The sequence below is a fragment of the Atractosteus spatula genome, chromosome 12, assembly GCF_055471065.1.
Source record: "Atractosteus spatula isolate fAtrSpa1 chromosome 12, fAtrSpa1.hap1, whole genome shotgun sequence".
NCBI classification, from domain to species: domain Eukaryota; kingdom Metazoa; phylum Chordata; class Actinopteri; order Semionotiformes; family Lepisosteidae; genus Atractosteus; species Atractosteus spatula.
This window is the reverse complement of record NC_142717.1, coordinates 5,008,713-5,035,664: the sequence shown is the minus strand read 5'-3', so window position 1 is coordinate 5,035,664 and position 26,952 is coordinate 5,008,713. Positions and strand designations below refer to the sequence as shown.

General features: G+C 37.0%; 1 protein-coding gene across 1 annotated transcript in view; it reads right to left on the bottom strand.

The window, feature by feature from the left end:
• Positions 1–1,066: 1,066 nt before the first annotated feature.
• LOC148822588 (eukaryotic translation initiation factor 3 subunit E-B) overlaps positions 1,067–26,952 on the bottom strand; it is a 47,673-nt gene continuing 21,787 nt past the window's right edge. Inside the window, exons 8-13 of the mRNA XM_088929212.1 lie at positions 23,671–23,797; positions 20,388–20,489; positions 15,619–15,728; positions 4,040–4,142; positions 3,416–3,550; positions 1,067–1,265 (exon numbers count right to left, since the gene is read on the bottom strand). Of these exons, the coding sequence (XP_088785338.1) occupies positions 1,227–1,265; positions 3,416–3,550; positions 4,040–4,142; positions 15,619–15,728; positions 20,388–20,489; positions 23,671–23,797 (616 nt within the window). The 3' untranslated portion in view covers positions 1,067–1,226. The remainder of the gene's footprint in view (positions 1,266–3,415; positions 3,551–4,039; positions 4,143–15,618; positions 15,729–20,387; positions 20,490–23,670; positions 23,798–26,952) is intronic.

Genomic DNA, 26,952 nt, shown 5'->3' with positions numbered 1-26,952 from the left:
TTTATTGTGCAAGTAGTCCTCTATAGAGCTTGAAACAGGACAAGATTCAAACTTGAGTTGGAACATGTATTTTGTACAGTCAACTTTGTTCTCAAAAAGTGCAACTGCAAATATAACCAGTGAACCGAAATGTGTTAACTGAAACAAGTGAAAAAGATAGAAGCTTTAATAATTGTACTGGTATTTACGAATTGACTGAGGTGAGTCTAAGAAGGACAAATGGATAGTATATGTTCAGCCCATTTTATATTGCCATTACTAAAGACATTGGACTGAGGACAAGCATCTTACAAAATAAAATATACACAGTGCTTAGTCAAAAAAGTTCCATATATAAATCAGTATTATAATTGAGCACAAAGAAAGAAGGGAATAGCATTAATACTACACATGTAGTCTATTAAGGAAAAAGCTATTGTGTGACTCAGTCAATGAAAATGAAGAGGTTTATACAAGATATTATGGTAATGTTAGCAATAGGTTATATTTCCCTACACTACAGGAATCTCAGTGCTACCAACAGGACCTTTAGTAGAGAAAGGAAATCGTCTGGGATAGTTTACAATATCTCAGCTCTCCTTTCTAACTAAACCAACATGTAATGGACGTGAAAAATTAAATGCTATCATACTTGAAAGATACATCACTCTGGATAAATCAAAGGACAATGGTATGTTACTTTTTTCAGAACAGTGTGCAGATTTAACTGCTATGAATAAACTTAAAATGTTATGATGCAAAATGTTTTCATATTTTTGAATGATCAAACGTTTAAAGCAAGGGTTTATTTTAAAATCTTATTTCTACGGCTGTCAGTTCAAGCAAAATTTTGTACATGGTTGCAAAGGTGAAAATCTGTAGACTAAACAATACTGTGTAAACTACCACAGAGTAATCTGCTTTGTCACAAAAACAAGACATCCTAAAAATAGTTTTTCATTGTCATATTTCATGACTCACTGCAGGCTTAACAGTAAAAAACTCTACCTTAAAAAAGTAAAGAGGGAAGGAATTGCTGAAGTCATGGCAGCTGATTCCCAAAAACAATTAAACAAAGAATCAATACAGAATGAGAATAAAGTTCCGTACTTGTTTTATTGAATCACTTAAGATTCCTACTCAATGCAAAGCTCTTTTAGAAAACAGTTTAAAGATGCAACAGGATAGGAATGCTGTACGTGATAGAATACGAAACTGCTCTTCTGGCTTTGTCTTGAATTTTTTGTTTAATAAAATCCCGAATCCTGAGTAGCCCAGTTTGGAGCCTATAAGACAAAAATGAAACAAAAGGTGTTCTCAGTTAATCACATATTAAACAAGAGCTCCGCAAGATAATTCTGAATAACTGGAAAACAGAGGAAGATCCATCCAGCAAATCCAGACTACGGAATAAAAGCATCATGTATAATTGATTTGTAGCCTAAGGACCAAAGATCTAATACTGCTCTGTAATTTGTTTGCAACCTCTTTTGTCTAATTACAAAATTCCTTGATGGGAGCTATGCTTTTATTAGGATGAATTATGGGAGTTTCTTTTACAACAAAAATTCAAAGAACAATTGAGAGGTAATTGAACACATCAAAAGATACCTACTAGAAATTACACAGTAAAAAGGGAACATTTAATGCACATCATAATTACTGGCTGTTGCACTAGTTCTAAAGAACAGTAAATGGCAGTGCCACATTTTATGTTGAGGGTCTGTGTGCATCACTTTTTTTTAAAGTGCCATTCCACTTGCCCACATCAACTCATTTAAACCAGGGGGAGGTTCAGGGAATCTGACCATTTTGAGGTTATAATAGCCAGAGTGATCCTGCATCGTTCTCAAGTGCCCGTGCAAATGAAAAATGCCACAATACAACACTAAGTACAGAAGACATATAAAGCCTTAATGATATGGGGAAAGTCTCAGATTACTCCAAAATGCATCAAAACAGAAGCAGGTTTAACTGTGCTTTTTTTAGGACCTTAAAAGTATGTTGGCCTTTATACTGCTGACTCACAGTCGTGTAAAAGTGACTCACACTTTTACAGCTTAATTGACATCAGTCTTGCCAGTAGTCCTCTAAAAAAAAATCAGAGCCCTCAAGGTATCTTTAGAAGCCCAAGCCTTGCAAGTCCCTCTAAGCCCACATTAAGTAATTGTACTGTTCTTAAGCAGAAATGAAGAATATTCTACAATCTTCACTGAATAAATCACAGGGCAATGGTTTTAAAATGGAATGCATTAAACAAATAAAACTAATAAAAGGTACAATAAAATAAGTTCTTTCTTGAAGACATCTGAATCCTTTTTTTTCTTTTTCAAGTGCTACACTTGCATGATATTATTTTTTTTTTCTTATTTCATCATCAGACAGCTTGTTTTCCCTCTCAGTTTTGTCCTGTTGTGATTTCTTCTTTAGCATTAGGTACCTTCAGACAAACGAGTCAAAATAAAAAATGCTACTACAACAGAAACATCAATTTGTCTACAGTTCTCCCACGCTTCTGGTACTAATATAAACTTTCTAAATGAGCATCCATGTCTAGCAAATGTTCATCTACAAGGAAGAGCTACCACATACAGCTGTAATCATGTTTGTTGTGTTTGCTAGCTAGTCTTAAATTGCACATCACAAACACCATTAAATTAACAAATGAATTTAGGGACTTATCAGTCCATCAAACTATTTTGGTTCTCTGAAGTGCCATAAGCAATTCTGGTTGTAATGGGGAATAAACCCCCCATTATGGTTGTCAAATATGCAGTTACCGAGCCCATATATCTGTCCTGTGTGGGAGCTGCAGCCCAGATATCAGCAAGGATTCAATCTGCATCTTATCTAGGCCTGCATAGCCAACACCAGAAACAAGTGCTCTTCTGCAATATCGTCACAGATTTAGTTTGATATCACATGGGGGTGGGGGGTGGGAATGACATTGCCATATCTGTACACACACTTCCGCCAAACTCCTCTCGCAGATATCAACCTCATTCACTTAACCTTCGTTTGGCTGAAACTCTGCCTCAGGTTTTTTTTAAAAAAAAAGGATTTGGGGAAAAGGGCCTTGTAACTATGTCTTCAAAGAAAAGAAATAAGGTTGTGTGGTTGAAGGTAAGAGGAGAAAGTTTGTATAATTTTATATCGAATGGAAAGCCAACACACTTGATTTGTACTATAGCTAGCTGTTGCCAAAGAGCCCCAGCAATAATTGTAGAAGTCATTTTTTGCTGTTTTTATATCTAGCAAATGAAGTGCTCCACATTTGTTTTTATAATGCAGCGTCCCTTTAAAAATTCAGCTTCTAAAGCTGAAAAAGTCCACAAAAACACATGGAGCTCGAGTTATACACAGACGGGGATCCCAAGCTGGAATCAAGCACAGGGCCCTGAAGGTGTGAGAGACAGCGGTGCTGAACCCCCCTCACCTCATTCCTGTTGTTATGGTTAAGCTTCTTCTCAATGTTCATAGCCAGCATCTGACTGCGAAACGAAAGGCTCTTCGTCTTCTCAATCACTTGCTGGTAGGGTGATACGGCATTGTTGCCCATTACAACATGGCCCTAGAACAAATGAAATGGATACCAGTTACAGTCCACCAAGAAGATACACTTTATATACAAGTGGAACACAATACTATGTTGTTCTTCAATCTACCACATAATCAATATTTAAAATGCATGTATTGATTAAAATATACAAAACTGACATAGTGATTGTGGTTGATGCTCATCATCTATACGGAGTCTGTTCCAAAACATATCCACTATTTAAGAAGCAGATCAGTATTTTGCGTATATTCATTAAATGTATGTGTAATGGTCTATGCTACAGGAATGAAGCAGACCTATAATTCCACTGAGTAATGTAAAACTGTCTAGCTTTTGAAAAGTCTGTAACGCTCTGGTTGCTGGCTTTTTACCAAACTCTCTGGTGAATTTTAAATTCCTTCATCCAGGTACATTGTGCATATTCCCTTTTTATATATAAAAGATTACTACATATCATGCTTATTTGACAATAAATGAAAGCAAAAAGAAATGAAACTTTACCAGTTTGGAATCTATTTTTGCATCCAGCCTTGCATTGCGAATTAAGTTGACTATCCATCTCTCTGCTTCTTCAGGTGTCATATTCAGTTTATCTGCCAGCATGCTAAAAGAGAAAAAAAATGTTAAGGTGCAGAACTTGTCAGGCAGGGAGAAAACCAGAAAGTGTATAGCATTAGCACTGCACTTCTTCCACTTCGGGAGAACCAAAGTGAACACTGGGACCCTGCTCCCAGTTCAGTCCAGCTAAAAACCAGCACTAAACCAAAGTAAGGGTGCAAAAGCAATTACCTTTTACCAGGACAAAGCCAAGCCCAGCATTCACGGCTTGAATGGTACACTATTCAATACTCAGAAAGCTGGTATTTTATATGTGATGTGATTAGATGGGAAGATCAACAGAACACGTGTTTAAAACCTGCAACATGCTAGTACTTACCAGATAGTATGGGTGCATATAAGCAATATGGCAATAAAGGCAGCATGGAGAATACCTCTCCTTTGCAGGCATGGCTCAGAATTAAATGAACTGGGCCAAGAGCTCAATTAATTCAGCTTATGCAGGATTCACTTAAAATCACTTGAACATACATGTATAATATTGTGCAGTTAAAAAATATGATTTTACAGCATAGTATTGTTAGTGTAACATGACAACTAGCTAGAAATGCCATACCCCCCTTCTCAAGTCTGAATCTATTTCCATATCAACTTATTATATCCAAGCTGGGTCCCCAGTGTAGTATATATGATCAAATCCCAGGGTTTGCCCATTGCCAAAGGCATACATTTAAGCTTCTGATCTACACAGTTCAGGATCTGGCAAGGAGGGCTTGAAGTCACACAAAAAATCCAGGTAGTTACATCACTATAACAGGTTCATTTCACTGTAAGACACACAACTAGAGTAATAACAATGCTCAGTATAAAACTGCAACTTGATACAAAATCCAAAGCACAGATAATCAAGCGGTGATAATGACAGCTTGATTTTGTCACATAGAACCCCAAGGTCCAACACACACATAAAATCAAGTTTGTAAAAAATTCTCCGATGTTTTTAAGCACCGCACATGCACAAAACCCTGCCATGTATGAAGAATTTGTGCTGATCCTCAATCGTTTCTCTCAATAACTAAAAAGAAAGCAGATTAAAAATACCACAAACAAAAAAGAACACTTTGTCATGGATATTAATTATAAAACAATGAGGACTGCCTTAGAAACAGGCAAGCTTAAGTAGGTGTGTTCAATTAGCACAGCAGTCAAGTCTCCTTAGCTGGAAAACAGTGGCAGAGCTGAGTGTTTTAGACTAACCCAATTAGCAGTGAATCACTTCTCAGCAGGTCCTTTTCCTTTGATGTCCTCTGTCAGACTACTTATTGCCCTCAATTCTCTCATTCTCTGAATGTCGTGACAACGAAAGCCGACACACCAGTCAGGTCCTGCTACTGTCCAGAAATTGAAGCCAGCTTTTCTCCTCTTTGAACGTACAGATAGAGATGTGTCATTTTAGTTAAAAAAACACAGGCATTCTTTGATCCAAGCATCACCACTGCAGCTGGGCTTCCTGTGGATTTCCAATAAACCCTCCACATTTCCTGCTGGACTTCAGTTCATTTCAGAGACCTATAAATCTAAGTCTATTATCAGTTCACAGACTGACACTTTACTATAAGAGCAAATGATTACTTACCAGTAAACAGCTTTGCCTTTTTCTTACAAAAAAGCACCTCACAAGACATTTTTGAATACTGGTGTATGAAACAGTTCAGGCTCATTACTGAAGCAGGTCCTACTCAAATAATCGCTCCTTTCTTTTCAAAACACAGTCCTATGAGTAACTTTGTAAAAAAAAAACACAAGGTCGCTTTCCTCTCACGCTACATGGAATCACAAACAGACGAAGTAATTAACCTAATTTGATGATTTTACTTCAATTTGAAACTTTCTGGAACTGGAACAGAAAGACAACAATACAAAAGGCTATTAAAACCAAAGTCATTTTCATTACCATTATTGTGAGGCAACACATCCCATTTCTCTCTCTCAAAGATCCCGTTTTCATCAAGAACAAGAAATCCACACAAAAGATTTGAGATAAAAGCAAAAACTTCTATTAAGAGACCATGGCTCACTACCATAACCACATGGCACAAACAGGTACAAGACAAAAAAAAAACACTCTCAGGCAAGGAGACTATTCAGTTTCCTCCTAAGAATCCAGATTTTAAGAAGAGTTTTATATTCTAACATTCAACATATCTACTGTTTAAACTGAAGACAATTATGCGATGCAAGTATATTTAAATAAAATCATTGCACTGTAATGACATTTCATTCCTGCATTCAAAAAAGTGTTATGACTATAAAGGCTTATATTATGCTACGAATAAGACTGCCAGGTGAGAAAAATAAGCAAAATGACCTTGATAATATGAGAAGGGACTATGTATGCATAGATTGTTGATACCTGGCTAAAACAGAGAAGCACCATGAGAGGGACAAGCAATAAGTCATTGCGGAATTCCACGGATTCATTTTTATTTCTTAGTGAGCTCAAACTCGGATCCACCTGAAATCACTTCAGTCCCTTTCCAGGAGCTCCAGAGCCATAAGTTTCACACTTTGGTAAATTCAGAAAGACAATTTGGGCCATTATGTAAGAGAAATCCAGATCCTGTTTTCAATTTCAGGCAAAACAAATACATCGTTAAACATTACCATATGAATACTTTAAACAGTCCCAACAAAACTGGAACAACCCTGTCTTGGCTTGGGGAAGGACTTTTTTTTAAATACCAGATGAATTTGCGTGGTGGTCTTCTGAAGACTTTTGTCATGCAGAAAGGTCCTTTTGACACTAAAGCAGGTCACACTAGGCCACCAAACAGAAAAGATGGAACACTCTAAAAGTGTGACAAATTAATAAACACATTGTTTAATATTAGTTTCCTGTGGTGCAAAATTATGTAATATTGTCAGTTGTTTCAGATAGCCATCAATTAAACTGCAAATTAGAAATGTCATTACCTATTAAAAACAAATCTCCTGAAATCAGCAACAGGTAAAGAGAGCTGAAATCTGAACGTTTCTTATTTTAAGGCAGACCACGCAGACAGGTAGCTGAGAGATGACTGGTTATCTCATTGGATGTTAAAACACGCTTAATCTAACAGGGTCATTCTGTATAAGAGCCTGTAACAGTTACTGAAATCCTCTGGGGCCTGAGAGGCATTCCATTCTCATTGAGTAACCTGCCTGTTCTTTTGGCTGCTCAGGGTTCAGAGGAGAGCGGAGGACGAAGATCAAATCCCTGCTCCAACCAGCACCCGCCACAACGCCACTGCCATATGGGTTTTCACAGTGATAAAAGACAAGACAAGACAAATAATGAACTCCAAAAGTATGTAACTTAATGTATAACTTATGTAACTTAAACCTATACATACTTACCTATTTCATGACTAAATCCAAATTTACATCTATGTAATATAAATTCAGATTAAATAGCATACATTTTGGGGTGTGTATTTTACATTTTCACTTAAACATTTTTTTTTTGTTTATACAATAGGCCAAAAAGTTCTAAAAACTAATAAATGTTCATAACTAAGTGCTAAAGCCTATTAAATAATCATCTCTTTGTGGTGCCTTAATTGTCACAATAAGTCATTTAATTACATAGGTAATAGATCAACAACAATGTATTGCATATAGCCACTAACAATCATGTCAGTTTTACTCTATAGTCTCACACACTATGAAACAATACATTGATAAGAAACAAATATAAAGAAAATACTGTGTCAGTGTCAATGCAATAGCTTTGCTTAGAAAAGATGAAAAATACTGAAATCAGAAGTGAAAAAATAAGAAAAAAGGCATTTGGCAAAGAGTATGTAAATGTCATATACAATTCATTGAAAAACTCCAGTGTCTTGTTATCTATATTTTTTTACTTTTAAATATATTGTCAGCTGATTCAATGATTGGTCTTTCACGGAATAATGCATTTTTGTTGCTATGTAAAAACCTGCCCATACAAAGAAACATTTCTTTCTGCATTCATGGAATTGCTAAACCAATAGCATTTATCCTTTCGTGTTAAGCTAGGGTGATAATTTTCCAGTTTCCAGAATTCATGCAAAAGCATTTCTTGGCTCTTCTTTTTGCGTAGTGTTAGTAGTTGTGCAGTTCAGGTTTACTCTCATCACCATATCTTGGAAAACAAATCTAATGGGAAGGTGTTCACATCCAAACTGAACATTTGTTTTTGGGATGAATATCCTGATAGCCATAAGAATCCGGTGAGCAGATCAAATGGCATTTACCGTTTTAGTTCCAGGTTCAAGTATGCGGCCAAAAGTTCAGCATCTTCACTAAAGGTTTTAACACAAAGTGATATTATGGTGCCAATGCTTGGTATGCATTTATTAATTCATCAAATTTGTTTTTGTTATGGTTTTTAGCTTTACGCCACTCATGCCTTTGTATTAGATCAACCAGACTTTTGCCTTGTATAGCACTCAGAGATGAGTTTACAAACCTGGTATATCCACCAGCAACGCTTTGAGTTCTTAACATCACTATTACATGAAGCGTCCATTTTCACAAACCTTGGGTGTAAGCTAATGTGTTTTTCGAATGGTATTTTACAAAGTAATACCAATTGTCCCACTGTTATACATGGCTAAGGAGTAAGCTGTATGGACAGAGTAGAGCCCGTTTGATTGCGTCTCTCAGATGCTCCTTAAGCAGCTATTCCTGCTTGTACAAGATTAAGACTTTTTTCCACAGTTGCAATGAGCCTGTCTACTTTCAGGAAAATGTTTACCTATTATCCATATGCATGACTTTGTGTGCAGGACATGACCAATGTACAGAATTTGGCGACAAGAGTCTAAGAGTGCCACTGTATTCCTTGATCGGGTAACTGGCATTATCTCAAACAAATACAGTGACATTTTTAAACTCCATGTCAAATGTATTTAAACATTTCAAGATGCCTGACCTACCAACGAGTGATTTGCAGAATGCAGTTAACTATCTGCAAGAATACCAATCGGTTCACCGGCTCTTGATTGCCCATGTAAAATGTGAAAAACAGTGACCTTTTCCATCTGTATATTTGTCAGTAACTATATATACACTGTCTCACATTCTAAACAATAAGGCAGGGGTGTCAAACTAGTGCTATGGCCAAATATGATCTAAATGTACTTCAACAGAGCCACACATACCGTAAATTATAACAATACTAAGCACAATCACTACACAGCATTGTTGTGTATCACTGTAGCGTTTTGTGGTTTTAGTGTTTATTTTATAATGATATACACCCCTTTCTCCTCATCTGTGGTTTTGCTTGCTGTGTGAGAAGCCTTCTCGAAGCTTCTGAAAACATTCACAGAGGCCTAAAGCTTCGTGGTCTGTCTCCGGGACTCGCTTAATTATTGGCGGGCACACGTTTTCCACTGCGTTGCATAACCAATTGCATCTCTACCACTTCATTACGTCTTCCTAAGGACAACAGCAGGCAGTAAATGTAAAAGTACACACTTTTATAATATTCCTTTATGCAATCATAACCTATGTATTACTGGATGTTCTGTCATGTTCTTATTTAACATATCTGGATTGGTTTGCTATGTGCATTAAGTATGCTCATGGCATGTACATAGCACAGGAGGTTTTTTCCCCAGTATACATGTTTTTCATTATCCACAGACAATTCCCTTTGAATTGCAATCAGCAATGTGTCTTCACTCTACACATTCAATACCCTACGAGAATGCTAGCATTACCACACTATTTAAAATCTCCATTACAATTATTGTACACTTCATAAATCTCTTTTCTATTGATACTGCCAGGATATTTGGTTCTCCTGGCGAAAATAAACAAGCAACCATATACACCCAAACCTCAGTGCATGGACGCTAAATTCAATTTTTTTTGCCACGAACTAGGTATTTTAATGCCATTTTCACTACCTTGAAGGTGCTTCTCTTTGATCTCGCTTATTAATTTTTATCGCTGAACATCCATATTTTTAATTTAATGTCAGTAAAACGTGTGATTCGGGTGTTACAAAGGAAAAAAAATAAGGAAAAGCGTTTTTTATGGTCTGTAAAACTTGAAGTGATAGAATGGAATTAATCTGGAAAGCAGTCAGAAGACGTGCATGGCTATGAACTTAGTACAGTAGTTAAAATATGTAAAAATTCTAAACCAAGTTGAATGGGATAATTATCTGAAACACCTGATATGTTTTCTTATTTTTAAAGGTCAGTACTCTGTTCATGGGGTCATGAGTAATAAGTGAATTTCTAGACCTTGGGAAGAACTCATAGGCTTGTACATGTAAAGTAATGGCAAATTAATTTTCTGTATACTAACTTTCACATAGCAGTTTGCAAACAATTACTTTTGTTAACTCAGATTAGTGCAAATATGAACTAGTAAACTGTAGCAGTGAACTGTGAGTTAAGAGCATTCTGGGAATGGTGAGGAGGCATCATGTGTAAACTTGGCTTCAGGAATTGGTAAACCTAACACTCAGTGCCTGCGATGGCAACTGTAAGCTACAAAATCTGGCGAGCTGCTTTCTAGAGCTGGGGAACAAAATGAGCAAAGCGCGAGGTTAAAAGGAACCCGTATGATGACAAACACTGAAAACGTGGACCACCAATTCCTTGAGATCAAGAACCTTAAAAATACGGATCCATTTATAGGAAGTGGGTACAGAAGTCTCACAGGGTCAGGTTTTCCACCATCTTTGTGCTAAGGCACACCCCGTGAAAGCAGATCTGCGTCAACTTCAGAAAGAGGCGCTGCAGCTGGATATAGGTAGAGAAGCACAGGGGGCACCGTGTTACTGTAACAGTTCGGCGAACATCACCACCACGTGCGCCTGCTTCCTGTGTGGGCTATACAAACTCAGACAAGACACTGAAGCCCGGTTGAGGCTCTGACCGCATCTGCCACATTGGCCAAACAAAAGGAGCTTGGCGGCCCAGAGCCGGCCCGTGGACCCAGAGCCGGGCCCTAAGATCACATGGTCAACAAAAGCTCCAGGCCCTAGAAATAACTATAGAACTGCCCTCATTAAAACAAACTTCATATTCATCCTGATCGCTGCCTGGATGCCAAGAGTTCTGAAGCGTAAGGCCAATGACACAAAAACTTAAACATCTGTCAGGAATAGAAAAATAACCACCAGAGATTTTTTTTTTCTACATGCACTATATGAAAATCCCTACATTAGTTTATTGCATTTTCTTCCTTTTTTGAAGTTTGGGCCGAGAAGAGCATAAAAAAATTAAAATCACAATTCAGCTTCCTCGTTCTGTGTTACCACTAACCTTTGTGGTCTTTAACGAGTAAATGGATCCAATTGCAGGGAGACTGCCAAAAAGCTAGGACTCCTAATCAATTCCAGACTATCTGCAATTTGAGATTTATACACAACCCTCTCATATTCCAGGCTTCAACCTTGAATACAGACATTCTACAGCTTTGCAAATTTTCCTGATAGAAATTTGATAATCATATTCTCAGGCTATACATTATCTTCAGCACAAAGGTACATTTTATAAGTCTTTGGAAAATAAATGTATGGTATATGTGTTGCACATCACACATCTGTTGCTCTTAAATGTAGGACTTGGGGGAGAACATTAAAGGGCTTAAATGTAATGAGCACTTTTTTCATTTTACGGAAACAAGTGCAAAGAGTTTGTAAATTGCACACATTTATTTTAAAGTCGATGGGTTGTTCAGAAACTGCTATGACATTTTAGATTAAAACCTAAGCAAACTTTCTGTTCTATGCATAATTAACATTATAAACTACACTGCAACTTTAAACATGGATTTAATCTCTGGAGGTCTAAATCACCTGTGATTGGACTTTAAAAGTGTTGCAGTTTTCTGCTATTTACAGGATGTAATAAATCTTTGAGGTGAAGCAACCTGTTAGCAGCTGCAGCTGTCAAGTGCTTGTGCTTTAGGCTAAAGGTTTAAAGAATTGCTGCAGATGCTTGACTACTAGTTATGAAACCTCATTAAAAGCAGAAGTGCATCACTGTTACTCTGCTATTTATTCTGCCATGCCACGATAATGGGAACCAGGAGGAAACTGCCTCCCATCAACTACTGGAAAATCTCATATGGCGCTTGCTGAATCTGGAGGGTAATGGCTCTATTAGGAGCAGAGGACAATAATTTATTTTCTAAACTTAAGACACACATTTAAAGTAAATTACAAACAAAAAAAAAAGGATTGCGGATTTAAATGAATACAAGGTGGTTTCATCTACTGCAAAGTTGTATTTAGCATTGAGCAGAGTTCGCTGTACTGAAATTAGGACCAATCAAAGAAAAGAAGGATCCGCTAGGAAACAGGACACTTCTTGAAATTACCTGGGCCCAGTATCTAATATAGGGTCAGTAAAGCATTGGGACACTTTTGGATGCAGCACGAGCCAGCTACCATTCAGGTCCTAATGGTACCACTACACTACATACACATATCGCGGAAAGAAAACTAGCATTCCTCCATTGGAGCAAGTTCAGGAAGGGAAGTTGGTGTGATGGCCCTGGCCCTTTCAAAACCCCGCAGAATGGTTCAATAGAGATTAAGTCAAGTCTCTAGGCTGGCCACAAGAAATTTTCAAAATTATGGTCCATGGAACCACTGCCTATTAGCCATTACCCACTGAAGGCCACCCAGCCCTTAACCTAGCAGCATCCTGATTACAACTGACTGTCCCACAGAGCTTTATGAAACCTAGGCTGAATTGTGCTTTGGAATACAAGCAAGCCCCCCAAAAATGTATGTACTCTACTATTATTGAGAATTACATATGTCTGTTGCTTTACAAGTAAATAACAAGACTTTTTGGAGCCGCATCATGCGTGTGTAAGTGTATTTAACTTTGCTTGTAAAAGTTGCTTTGCTGAAAAATATATTCATAACAGTAATATTTCACCAACTAACCTTCCTGTTGTTTTCTTTAAATTCAATGCCATGGAGCAAGTGTTCTTTTGAATTTTTCAAAAGCAGTTCTAATCTGGACAAAGCCACAGCCAATTCCTATATTTTTTAAATTATAGACAATTGCTATAATTTTTTAATTACAGACAATTGCTCAACTTTTTTTTTTCTTTTTTATGCTCATACGCTCAGCACAATCAGCTTCAGCTCTTCGGGTTTGGTGACTATCCAAGTTTAAATTTGTGCAGCCTGGTTTCAAACAAAACAAACCATTAACAAACAAATAAACAAACTAGTCATCATTGTAGAGAAACAAACGAGCTAAGCCTCAAATAAAATAAAGTCAATCCGACTGCCATACCTCTATTCCCGGTTTGGCTTAGAAGACAATTGGAAGACACATGCCAATATGCACTGGTTTGCAAAATTTCCTAATATACTACCACTTTAATAAGTCAAACTAGACAGTAAGCAAAAGACACTAACGGAATGCAAGAGACTCTGGACTGCTCCGCAAGAGAAAAATCGCAGTGGAATTAACGAGAAACTGGCCAGAGGCTTTTCAGAGACTAAACAGGACTGAAGGCTTCATTCAGTTACATTTTAACTGAATGCATTTGTGCAAAATAATGTAATATTATTATTAACTAATTATTAAAATTATTAACAAGAAAGCCACAGAAATCTCACTAAGTGAACTAATTCAGTCATTTTATGAATACTTTGAAATAAGAGATTTTAACAGAGTTTTGCCATTTTCACAGCATCTATTTTCGTTATATTTATTGTGTATATGAAGGGAATTAAAATGACAAATTTCAACAGTGGAGCAGTAGTGAATATTATGCCAATGAGTAAAAATCAGAGGACAAACATCACCAAACCTCCTATGACAAAACAGTATCTGGGTAGGATGTTTCTGAAGTGCTCACTGCTAGGTAATACTTGCTTTACATTAAGCTATAAATGCTTGTTTGCGAGGCCATTACTTAACCAGAGTTTAAGCTTAATTATAACTGTGCTATAACCTTAAAAAAACCTTTTACATGGGCTAGGCTGTGTAATCTACATAAAAGCAGATTTCCAAGATGAAAATACCACTTCAGCCCCCCAGTTACTGCTGCATTTTTTGCTATTCATTTAACAGTCTTCATCTTACAGAATACAGAACGTAACTTTTTTTGTGAATCTGCAAAGACATTCTGTTCCCCAAAAATATTCTATAAAACAATGAGGCTCACCAATTCTTGTGCTCTCCCTTTGATGCCCTTGTAATGGAGAGGTGTAATCCTCATGAGATTCCTTTTCCAGGTTACATATTTAATTATACAGATCAAGAAAGCAAATACCATAACTTTGGATAATATTTCTTTGGATACTTTGCGTATGCAGAATTCCGGCATTCCTGTCTGTTCTGAGAACGTGTCCCATAGACAGATGATCTCTATATAAACTGCACATAAGCATGTACACTATAGGTCACAACAGTGCAAGCAATGATGTATTTACTGAGAGACTGGGGGTGAGAGCAATAGCATCTATTCTTACTCCCGCTCATCACTGCAGTAAGAACATTTTGCCACCCTTCAACACAGATTGTATACAAGATTGCAGGGGAAGTGCAAAAGCTCCTTGGCCAAGCTTTGACGGGGGTCTTGTGGTGAAGCACAGGGGGCCAATCCTAAGACCTGCCTCCCCCAGAAAGTGAAAAATATGACAGGCAGACCTCAGTACCCCACCCCACCCCCAAGAAAGCACAAAATCGATAAGAGGGACTCCCGTCGCTGAGCAGGAACAGAGCAACTTGCACCATGGCCCATGTTAATGTAACATCGGCTGCATTTTACGAGGTTAGATGTTTACACTTCACAAAGAACACTTGATCTTACAGTATATTCAGTGAAAAATTATCTGCAATTGCTTAAGGTTCATAAATCATCTAATGCCAACACACAGGAGGATCATCTTTTCCCTGCTGAAAAAAAAAACTACGTAAAGAAAAAATTCATAAATACCTTTTGTTTGTATATGACAGGTATATTCCCACAGAGAAATAATGATATTTGACAACTGCTGCACATCTTGCTTATCAGATGTAATGAACTTCACTTTAAAAGCTGGCTCCATCCAGGAGCTATACAGACAGGTTGTTGCTATCCTCCTCTAATCTTATAATATCTGAATATCAATGAGAATGTGTGTATGCTTTGTGAATATGTGCTTATGGCATGTAGTCAGACACGGGAATACACAAAGTAAAAAAACAACTTAATGGTAATTATGTTAGAGACTACGTGACATCTCGGAAAATTGCAATCACGCAAAATGTTACTATCACTGTAATCTGACACAACGTTAATGCTGTTAAACCTTAAAAAGTGTTATAAAAACATGCATCTGCATCTAGTGCAAAATAAAGCATTTTCCAAGCATGTTTCTGACAATAATAAAGAAGGGGTTATAGTTCTGTACATGTTGCACAATTTTGGATTTCAATATATTAAAAGGGCATGTTGTATGCCAAATCTTTACATTTGCCTACCGTATGACCTGAAAAAAAGACAACATTCTTTGTACCCACCTGATGCTAATACACTGATGAATACGACAGAAAGTCTCAAAAATAAACAGACGAGCATTTTCAATGAAGTCTTCCAAACAAGCCACTAAGAAGAAGTCATTCACCAGAACCTGCAACACAAACAAGCCAGCAGTGCGTTAAAGGATATTCTATAAACCCATTTGAACTAGAAAAAATGTAGCAAAAGTAATCTTTGTTTTGGCTGAAATGAAAAATGAACAGGTGAAAATGCTGATATCCAGATTTAAATACAGGTGACTAATAGCTGTACAAACCATCCATTGTCAATAAAAAAGCTGAAGAACAGAAACATGCTGGAGCGGAACAGCCCTGAATCATGTTATTTTTAGCAAGATAAAACAGAATAAAAAACTAATGAATGTCAGGAAACCATATATTTCAAAGACTCGATATATATGCAGTACTATAAAGCAACAAGTGCTAATTTTTATATTGATTACGCAAGATGTAAATTAAGCCTAATAACTATGGTTCCATATCCATTCAGCTTCATATTTGATTGTTTTTGTCAGATAAAGTAAAAAATATTTTACTAAACTATGGGGAAAACAACTGAAAAAGCGGTCCATTTTCTTCCTAAGATGTGATTAATATTGTACACCACAATGCTGGAATTCATTTAAAAAGAGTAATCCCAGCAAGACATTTCGGACTCATTAAGCTACAAAGCAGTTTATTTTGGCAAAAACCTGAAAGTCCTTTGAATATAAAAAGTTATCTGTAAATCCTGAGCTGCTCAATCCATATGAATTCAACCACAATCTGTGAATTCCAGAGTCTCCACATCAAACAAGTATGGGAATGAACTACACTACTAGATTCACCACAGTTTCTTATCAACATTAATCTTTTCACAGATTTCAACTGAACTGACTAATTGACAATAGCTGATCCAAATGTCTCATTTGACCGTTTTCACAGGGCAAGTACTAAACATGAAAAAATGTACATCTCCTCACTTATTCAATCATGCACCCCCATAACACAAATTTACAAACTTCTAGATAACCTAGACAAAGTTTAATTGTCTTTAACACAAATTCTTTACTCTACAAACACAAGTACAAAAACAAACATACGTATCATTTTAATGACTTCTGTCTATTTTCATCACAGGTCTACAATTTCAGTGCTTTCGCTCATTTGCTTCAGTTTTCTCTACAGTTATCTCTACCATTACAGTTGAAAGAATCCAAATTGCATGTCGCTATCCAGCATTTTGTCTTTCAAGTTTGACCATGTTTATCTTAAGCTGATAAAATGCGAAGAGTTAAGCATGGTAATTACTGTCATCTGGGATTTTTAAAGCCATACATGAACTAGTTTTGAAAAGGCACAAAGTGGCCTTTTATACTATCTAAGGCAATGAGCCCCATTTACTGCTGAAATGCTAGCCCAACATCTGACAGCTATTCTGCTTGAAAAAACACATGCAAGAACTGCAGTCCAGTCAAATTAGATCAGGCACAGAACCAGACAGCAATATTCCGAAAAGTGCTGCCTCCTCATTTCACATATCAAATAAATTACATGGCACTCTTTTGACGAGAGAAAAAGAACTAGGAACAATGCGTCATCCTCCATGTTAAATATGTTAAACATACAAATAGGTCACGTTAGTATGATAAAATCATCTCCTCTTCTGCAGCCTGAGATAAACTGAGGCAGGCAACAGACAATTCATTTGAAATATAGCTAGGATCTCTCATTTCTATGCTTTTTAAATAAAAAGAATCTCAATAGTGAATTTTTACCTAGCAAATGCTGAATTTTTCTTTGCCCTAATTTCCAAAACTGTACTGATGGCATTCCCGGCGTTTTGTTTATGGGAAATCATTGTGAAAGCACAGCGGGATACCAGTTCATACAAGAGAAGCCAAAATATTTGTTGACAAGAAACTACATTTGAATGGTCATTTAAATAGTTTAAAACAAGTGAAACCCATATTGTAGTTATTAAAACTGTTCCTTATGACCACTTTAATGCAGTTGTGGGTGTTTTAAAAAAAACTGATGGACAGACTCCCTGAACGAATACGAAATTATCAAGGTTAACTATGTGAAGCCCTGGCCAACTACTGCAGTTCGGATTGTCGTTGAACACCTGTTGAACAGCAATGGTGACACCAATCTGTGTACATAGCCTCTCCCTGTGGTGGAAAGGTAAGCCTTGGAGAGGTTACACCTAATTAACCACTAGCAAAAACAATAGACATGAAAGTTTACTAGAGCTAAAGATGTCATTTTATTACTAGTGTTCAGTAAAGCCTGGTGCTTTGCATCACAATTTCTGTTTAGGTTCCGCAAACACCCACATTACGAAACTAATTTGAAGTATAAACAGCACTGATAAGAATTCTTCAATGTGAATATCTGGTATGGGTCACGTTTTTGCGCAAAAAACATCAATCAAATAATTTCAACACTTCGTCTGGCCTATTTCCTTCAGTTTAATTTCATTTTAAAAGTTCATTAGGTACTGCAGAAAAAGCTCAATGTATATTGTAGCAATGGATTAGACTGGATTTCTTATTTATTTAATGCATTCCATGTGCCATATTAAAGCCATCAATAAAATTATATATAATATATATATATAATTTGTATTTGAATATTTTCCAAGACTTTCCCCTACAGTGGTTGGACTTCATATGCACATATGACATACATACAAGTCAAACAGAAAAGCAGTGCTCCAACAGAAACCCTGTGCAAGTCAATATCAGTTACGGGGGGATTTTAACTTATCACTACTGGTAGCTTTCTGATGATAAACGAGAAGACAATGTCCCAACAAGCTAATACTAAGGCAAGGGTGCACTAAGTTCTGAGTAACTGCACTTATCCATAGCAACTACTGAGTAAATCAGTCATAAGCAATCTAGAAATTAGTTAAGGTTATTTCTATGTTCACTACTGACAGACATGAAAAATGAAAGAAATGTGAAGTTCATTATAAGCCAATGCCTTTGAAAACCTATACTTTGAAAGAACATTTTAATCATGTCAACTTTTCCTCACTTCTAATGGGTACTGTTAAGAAATGGAGATAAGAAGGCTGCAAGTAGTCTAAAGTTAGAATTTCAAGTCTGCACTTAATGGAGGTCAAAATCGTTAAAACATTCAGAAAAACTACTTCCTGGTTTACCCGTGAGTAATGATAAAAATCAGGGCGCAGAAAATGTAAAACAGTTATTGTTGGATATAAATTACATGTCAACCAGTAATACACCTGTTCTAACTCTAGAGTGAGCTCTATAGTGCAGTTCAAGCACCCTTAGTATAGAAAGCGGATATGCTGCCATATCATTAAGTGTATCATATCAACTTATCTTTTTCCTTTACTGCAGTTAAAAGGGTGTGAAATGTGGGATGATACAGATAAAGATTTCTATTCAAAATTTTGGCAGGAAAATTTTATTTGGATGAAATTATCAAGCCATATTTATTGAATAACAAAACCTTAAGGAGCTTGCATTTGTTAAAAAACATCTTCTAAACCCAAGAGGGGAAAAAAAAAGACCATTCACAAAGCATGTATGATATAATAATGCATGCACAACTCATATCTATCAGAAGACAAAACAACCAATTCATTTCTCTCCAGTTTACAAGACTATGGGAAAGTAAAGAGTGTGTGTTTATAGACAAACTTCTGTTTCAGATCTTTACTTGGAGTATTAGTGGCAAGAAGGTATTACTCAGTACCTATTTAAAGGAAGATAGTTCTTCTTTCAATGAGCTTCTGAAAGCGTTAGCATTTTCTACGTCTTTGCTAATGAAGCATTTATTCTTAAGTGCTTACCAGATGGGACAATCAGAGCCCAGCAGAGCCAGTAACCATGACTCAGGAACCAAGAGGACACTTAGGAACAGTTATGAATCATAACTGACATGGCGCTACAAACAGTTTGTAACACCAGATAAGCACAAGCAAAACATGGAGAGTGCAAAAGGGCAGCATGACCAATAATTGAGAAGATGAGTAATGATGTTTACTACAACTATAAAAAGTCTGATGTATTATTTAGTCAATGGCTGGTCAAAGCGGCACATTTTGATGTAGACCTTCAGTACAGAAGATGAAGGAGTTCCAGAAAGGGAGACAGAAATCTGTGTTTGGTGCAAAAACAAGCAAGTCTCTGTTTTCAACCTCCAGTATGATTGTGGGCAGAAAAATGCTTAAATTCTTAAACACCATGACCAGTACTTCTGTTTTATTATGGCATAGTGAATGCTGAATAAGTGATTAATAATCCGGAAAGTCTGTCATAAGATATAATCACATTTCCCATCAGCATCACAAATATGGTACATATAAATCAGTACTGGTTGAAATAAGAAGGTGGAGCAACCTATTCCATTACACAAATTAAGAAGTCAGTCAAAATGTAAAGTGTAACTATGTAACTGAAGTCGAGCTAAACTTCAACTGAATCAGCTCCAGAGTATAAATTGCACTGTTATACCTGATCACAGACAGGAGCCGTTGTGCAAAATAAAACAACAAAATGAAGCCTTGTATCGCATTATCATCAATAAATGTTTTTTTGTAAAGGGAGAATGAGTACTATCCCTCTTTTGAAGGTAGTCTCTTTACTACACTTCTGTTAAAAATTTTATTTTTGTACTCAATTGAGCACTACAAACCTTTCTACAAAAAAGTGAAGTTTACTATGTCATATTCCATATAAACAAAAAAGAAAACATTTCTCAGAAATGGATAACCGTCCCAAGCTTGCACTTACCGACTCGCACTCCCTCAGTTTCTTCTGGGCACTGTCGAAGTCAAAGTTCACATAGAGACACTCCACAAACTCCGTAATTGGGTCCTTGTAAGTGTAAGACTCCTTAACAACAAGAATAAAGACTGTTAATCCAAGACCACTGGAGCCCCCAAACTCTTGCAGAAACTAAATTCTCTTTTAAACATGTGTGACATGTTTAAAGATGGTGATAACCCCCTAAAAATAAAATTCTTTAACTTTTTAGACACCTATTTAAAAACAACAACAACAACCATAAAAAAGTCAGTTTTAAGATGAGAAAGGCGACATAGCACAGTAATGTTGCATAGTATTTAGGAGGTAGTCCTTAGTTTATAAAGTTAAAAACTGGTAACTGCTATTCAGAGATATAAAACATCTTAAGTTGTTTCAGGATGTGGAATGCTTTAGTTTGCAAAACAAAGAATTTCACTGCATTCAAAATAGAACACACTCAGATTCGTAGTGGAAAAAAAAACCTTCTTGACAATGTACCTCAAACTCCTGGGACATTGTTTACAGTTGCTATACTTGAATTAGATATTTTTTTATTAAAACAAAGACTCAAAGCTCAGATAAAAGTAAAATTCAAACTTGATGGGATCATACTTTGTAAAACCTAATTTCTCTTCCAAACACAGTATTTAAAACCTTTAAAATAATAACCTTTAATGACCTCAGAATTTTCTCACACTCATATGCACATACACTTACCCTGTTTGAAACATATACTGTGTAAAAGTAGTCTTTCAAAACATTCAAAGGTATCCTACTAAATCTGAATTTAGGAATGGAACATCAGTTTGACCACACATCAGCTGGATTTTCTATTTCAATTTAAAATAACGTGGTACAAGCTACTTCCTCTCACATTGTTGTAATGCAAATCCGAGGCATTATTAAGTTTGCACGTACGTACACTACGATCATTGACCCTAGGCCATTGAGTTAACAGCCCAGATGTGAATACGTTTCTAGTATCTCCAACTGAACTCCATTAATGACAGAAATAACATGTAGCCCCAGGCAAGAACACATTGTTAAAAAGTGCGGCCCAAATTTACATAATTTACATGCTTCGAAAACCATTCAAGACAGACGTCCCGAGAAGACCCCAAGTGGGGGATGAAGAATTCATGAAAACATATTTAAATCATTAAACGAATTGGCTACATAGACAATGCCTATTTACATTTCAAAGCAGTTGACCTTATCACAGTTAAGGAACTACTGTACTGTAGCATTTATTGGCCATCTAAATAAAAGGTTACAAGAGGTTTTCAGGCTGCTGTGGTTGGGCGCAATATCCTGGTAAGCATTTGGAATAATATACAGTGGTATAAAAATATACAACAAGGTACACAGAAGGGGAAAATATTATGATCTCCCTTGCACATTCACAACATGCCTCAAAAGAATACACACAGCGGCAAGTACAGTCCCTGACTTATGCAAATCAAATTTGCGTAAAACGTTTCCATAGAGTAATAACAAAAAGTCTCAAGTAGCACAAGAAATACTTGACATGCAGAGGAATGAGGCAGACAGCTTGTGCGTTGAGGTCAGCATCTTCAGGCTTGTTATGCACTGCCTCATATCTTCTCACCTGTTGTCTGGAATAGTTTCTACAGAGCGTTTGCAGTGTTCCCTTTGAATCATAGCTGATAAACATTCTAGCGCAATGTGTGAAAAAGTGAGGAGAGAGTAATTTGGTATTACAGTGCTGTAACATTTTTAAGAGCAAACTTACCATAGTGTTCTGACTTCATAAATTTCGACTTACATAAGGGTTTGTGGAACATGAACGTTAGGAAGCATCTGTATTTGGTTTGAGGAGTATTAGACTAACTTATTTTACATTCAATAGTCTGTACAATACCAAGACCTCAATCCTACCGTTAACTCATAAAGCCGGTGCAGTACGCACTCACTATCACACACCATTAACCCAAATAACACCTCAGCTAAAAGAAATGGGATTGGATTGCACTTATTTCCAACAAGTGTGGAAAGCATGCCACATCCTGTTCAAGCTGTTCTTACTGCTCACAGCTGAGTCCCAAAACATTTAGTGGAGTTCCAAATATTTCGGCCCATGAACCTAACCACCCGTCTACATACTACCTGCTAACATACTTATAATGAAACTTCCACATTTGTCTAAATAAATCATATGCCATATCAGAGTGCGAGAAGCACTAGATAGTTTTGTCTCTAAAATAATTCATCTAAGGTATTTGCCTTTATACTGTAGCCAGCAGAACTGCACATTTTGTACCAAAACAAATCCTCTCCCCACCCTCACAACCTGGATGATAAGTTATGTTAATGGTATTATTATAGGATACAATTTCAAAATAATATTTCCATCAAAGAAGAGCTCTAGGAATGTTACAGATGGAATGCATTGAGAGAAAAGCACCTGCAGAGCACATCAGCTGGCCGGAATGGACTGGGTTCACAAGAGCTCCCAAGGTAAAGAAATCCAGTACTACCTTACAAATTGTTACCATCTTTTTAAAAAAAACCCGCTAACCCACATTTTCTAAAAGAGGGCTGTTTGTCGGCTGACAGCAACCTAGGCTGTCTTTTTTGTCATTTCATGTTTCAGCCTTTGCCAAGTCTTTGGGTTAATTTCAGCAACACCTGGGCCGCTGCACATATGCAGATGAGTCAAGGGATTTTTCACTGAGCTGCTACCCAGAGGGTAACAAGGCAAGATTGAACAGTAACACTAAAATGACATTTCCATCACTAACTCTCAAACTTGAGTAAACATTTTAAATATGCTTCTAGTATTTTTGGGGGAGACTGAATTTTAATTCTAGGAATGATTAAGGATTATGCTGAAATATTACTGTGAACAAACATAAGAAGGATAACAATGATTACATTTGGCCCATCAAGCTAATTTGGTAGTAGCCAAATCTAACCAATGGTCTCATCCAGTCATTATGTGAAGGAAGCCAGGGAATGGTCTTTGAAAACAGAGCTGAATAGCTTGTCACATATTCCCAAAATCCCAGTTTTCAGCATCAAGTAGCGTGCCATGGTATTGATGTGTTTGATTGTTTGACAAAAGAATCAATCGAGCATAGAAAAGACGAGACTAACGGCTCACCACTGACGTTACGTTAAGCTAACATCCATATGCAAACAAAAATAAATGACATCTAATTTCAGTAAAAAAAAACGGCTCCAAGGTTACAAAACCTTAACTGCTTTTTTGATTTGTAGGTAAAAAAACAGCATGGTTTTCACTCACCTGCTGGATAACCTTAACCAGATCTTTGAGGACTTGCCTCCGTTTTCTTACGTCCTTGTTTGTGATCACAGCTGTTGTCAAGTAGCGGAGGATGTGTGGACACATGGTCTGAATGGCATTTAGATACCTGTGAAACAAAAACATGCTTTAGGCACAATCTGGAGTACTATTTTAACTCCAGCAGCACTGTAGCTGAAAAGTTTACATTTTTTTACATTCACAATTCTGCTTTAAGCAATTGTTAACCACATAAGCTAAAAAAAAATATTAAAATATCAAGGCTCTAAAGTAACCATAAGCCATTCCAAATGTGACAAGTACTATCACGATTTAAATTCACTCCTGATCATGACCACACAGATAATAGTGCACAAGAATAAACTGAGAAGCTGTCAGATGATACATGTGCACTTAATTTAGAGAATGCAAAACAATGGCTACTTTTACATTGATTAGAATAATAATTTAATCCCAGATCTACTCCATTACTCCTGCCAAAATAGAAAAGTGATATTGCCCAAGATCTACAAAAAGGTGTTCAGGTGTCAGCAGAAACTTTAAAAAATGAAATGGAGAAGGAGTTTAATAGTTGGGTCATGGTACAGAAACCCTTTGGAAAAACAATCAACAAGAAACAAAAAGCATCAGACACAAAGTGCTACCACGAGTCAGCTTTTTTCCCCCAAGCAAAGTCATTTGGTCTGACTCAAAGTCTGGTATGACACGAGTCAAACTATTTCTGTGTGGCTCAGATGGGATAATAATGGAGCTGAGGAAGCCATCAGAAGAATTTCAAGAGGAGTGTCCTCAGCCCACCATGAAACACAGAGGGAGTGAAAAACATGTTCGTGGATGAAGGGAGGTCTCAGATGTTGTATAACTTAGATGGACAGTGAAAAGCAAAAACAAAGGAAAGTTTGAAGATAAATATTTTACAAGCATTGTCAGTATTTTTCAGTTCTAAGATTGTCAATGTAAATGCAAAACTCAAATGTAAACTTGCAACATGCTAATTTGATATAAAAGTTCAAGAAATTGAGTTATGTCTCAATTAATACTATCCTATACAGAGGATGCCTGCACCCTGCCATTGCTATTGTATGGCCATAACTACTGTACATTCTTCTAAATAGAAAATCAGCAACTCAATTTGAGTTGATATGGTAAGTAAATGAACTTGGGATAACTTACTTGGCACAAACCTTTCAGCAATTTATGCCTTTTAATGTTTTAAAAGCAAGTCACCTTTTCACGGCCTCAACAGCCCAGGGAACTGGAACTGCTAACAGTTGATTTCCCCGAGATTTGGCCTGCTCAAGGTCCACCTGGACACTACACAGTTCACACCAACTTTCATTACATCCCAAAGGTACCCCATAAAAACACTGGTATTTGATATCAAGATTATAGGCCAGCAGCCATATCACCCTGCAACTCACAACTGGCAACCCACTGAAGCTCAGCAGGTGTGAGCCTGGTCTGTAGCAGGACGGGAGACCTCCTGGGAAAAACTAAGGTTGCTGCTGGTGTTAGTGGGGCCAGCAGGGGGCGCTCACCCTGTGGTCTGTGTGAGTCCTAATGCCCCAGCATAGTGACGGGGACACTATATTGTAAAAACGCGCCGTCCTTTAGATGAGACGTAAAACTGAGGACCTAACTCTCTGTGGTCATTAAAAATCCCAGAGCGTTTCTTGAAAAGACTAGGGGTGTTACCCCGGTGTCCCGGCCAAATTTCCCATTGGCCCTTACCAATCATGGCCTCCTAATAATCCCCATCTATAAACTGGCTTCATCACTCTGCTCTCCAACCCCACTGATAGCTGATGTGTGGTGAGCGTCATCCAGGTGGGGCTGCACGCTGGAGGTGGTGGAAGAGGGGATCCCCATTACCTGTAAAGTGCTTTGAGTGGAGTGTCCAGAAAAGGGCTTTAAAAGTGTAAGCAATTATTATTATTATTCCTGGCTCAGAAGGCCCACTACACTCAGTACAACACAAAAGAAATTGATATAAAAAAATAAGGGACAGAAAGACACCAAGAGAAAGCATTTATTTTAACATCTTAAAACAGGAACTTGTTTTAATATCCCATCCAAAGTGTTTAAAATTCCACTTATCCGTATATGTCTGAATATGATGCTTACTCCTCCAACACAGCTTTCTGCCCTCTTGAATAATATGCACCTTCATCTCAAAAGAGGGCTCTGACATTGTGTGATCTTGGATGAGTCACAGTAGTATACACATGATTCAGACAAATCAAAATGTCACAGGTATACAATTTATAGAAAAAAATGTAATAAAGCTGCTCTGGAGACTGCTACACTAAAATCTCAAGAATGCAGCTGTATAATGTGGAGCTGTATAATGTACAACAGTAGAGGATTTTTTTGCCCAAAACACTTATGTTAGCAAAGTGCACAGTTCCTATTTCATGACACATCTGAAAAAATGAGACGCAAAACAAGTAGAACTTGGCTTTCACTCTCCAAGAGTGTGTATAATATTACAGAAGTATTATCTTTCCTCTTTGCACCTACATCATAGGTCATCTAGTGACAATATTCTTTCTCTAATTGCCCTTGAACCTGGCTAGATCGGACTGCCCGATACCCAATCTTGGGTATTGCTTTTCTTTCAAACCATTTACTTTTTTATTTTGTTTTTCAGTGCACAAACAAAATCCCTGGCAGAGTGTAAAATTCAGGTGAAGCTGATGTCACAATACATGATGTAATCAATTTTTTTCATACCAGAGTATCATCTACAATATTTTTTCATAGTTAAGGACAATAATCTGATACATCGTGGAATTTACATAAAGGTTTTCCAATATTGTGTAACCATAATTCCTCAGTGTTTTCATGAGTCATACAATAAGTACACCCATGTTACCAAGGACTAAAGCTTGCTGCTGAAATGGAAGCATAAAGACCAACTACATGTCTTAAAATTGCTGTATATGTTTTTAAAATGTATCCACATAATATCCTTGTACAAGAAGCTTAAAATTCCTGTATTCATGTAGTTTCCACCCTCTCCCAGCATAGCATCTAGAAAACCACAGCATGGTGTTGGTGGGCTGGGTAGGTAGGTGGCTTAAATACTTCCTATGAACTAAATAAAAGATCCATAATGCAAAAAGGAACAGCATGTCACACCATTTACAAGCCTGATTAAGGAAATTCAGAAACCTACAAGCAAAAGCTGGACACCAGTCTATTTTTACTATTGACATGGTTCAAACCTGAAGAGGGGCAAGTAAAGAGCTGCTTCAACTGGCT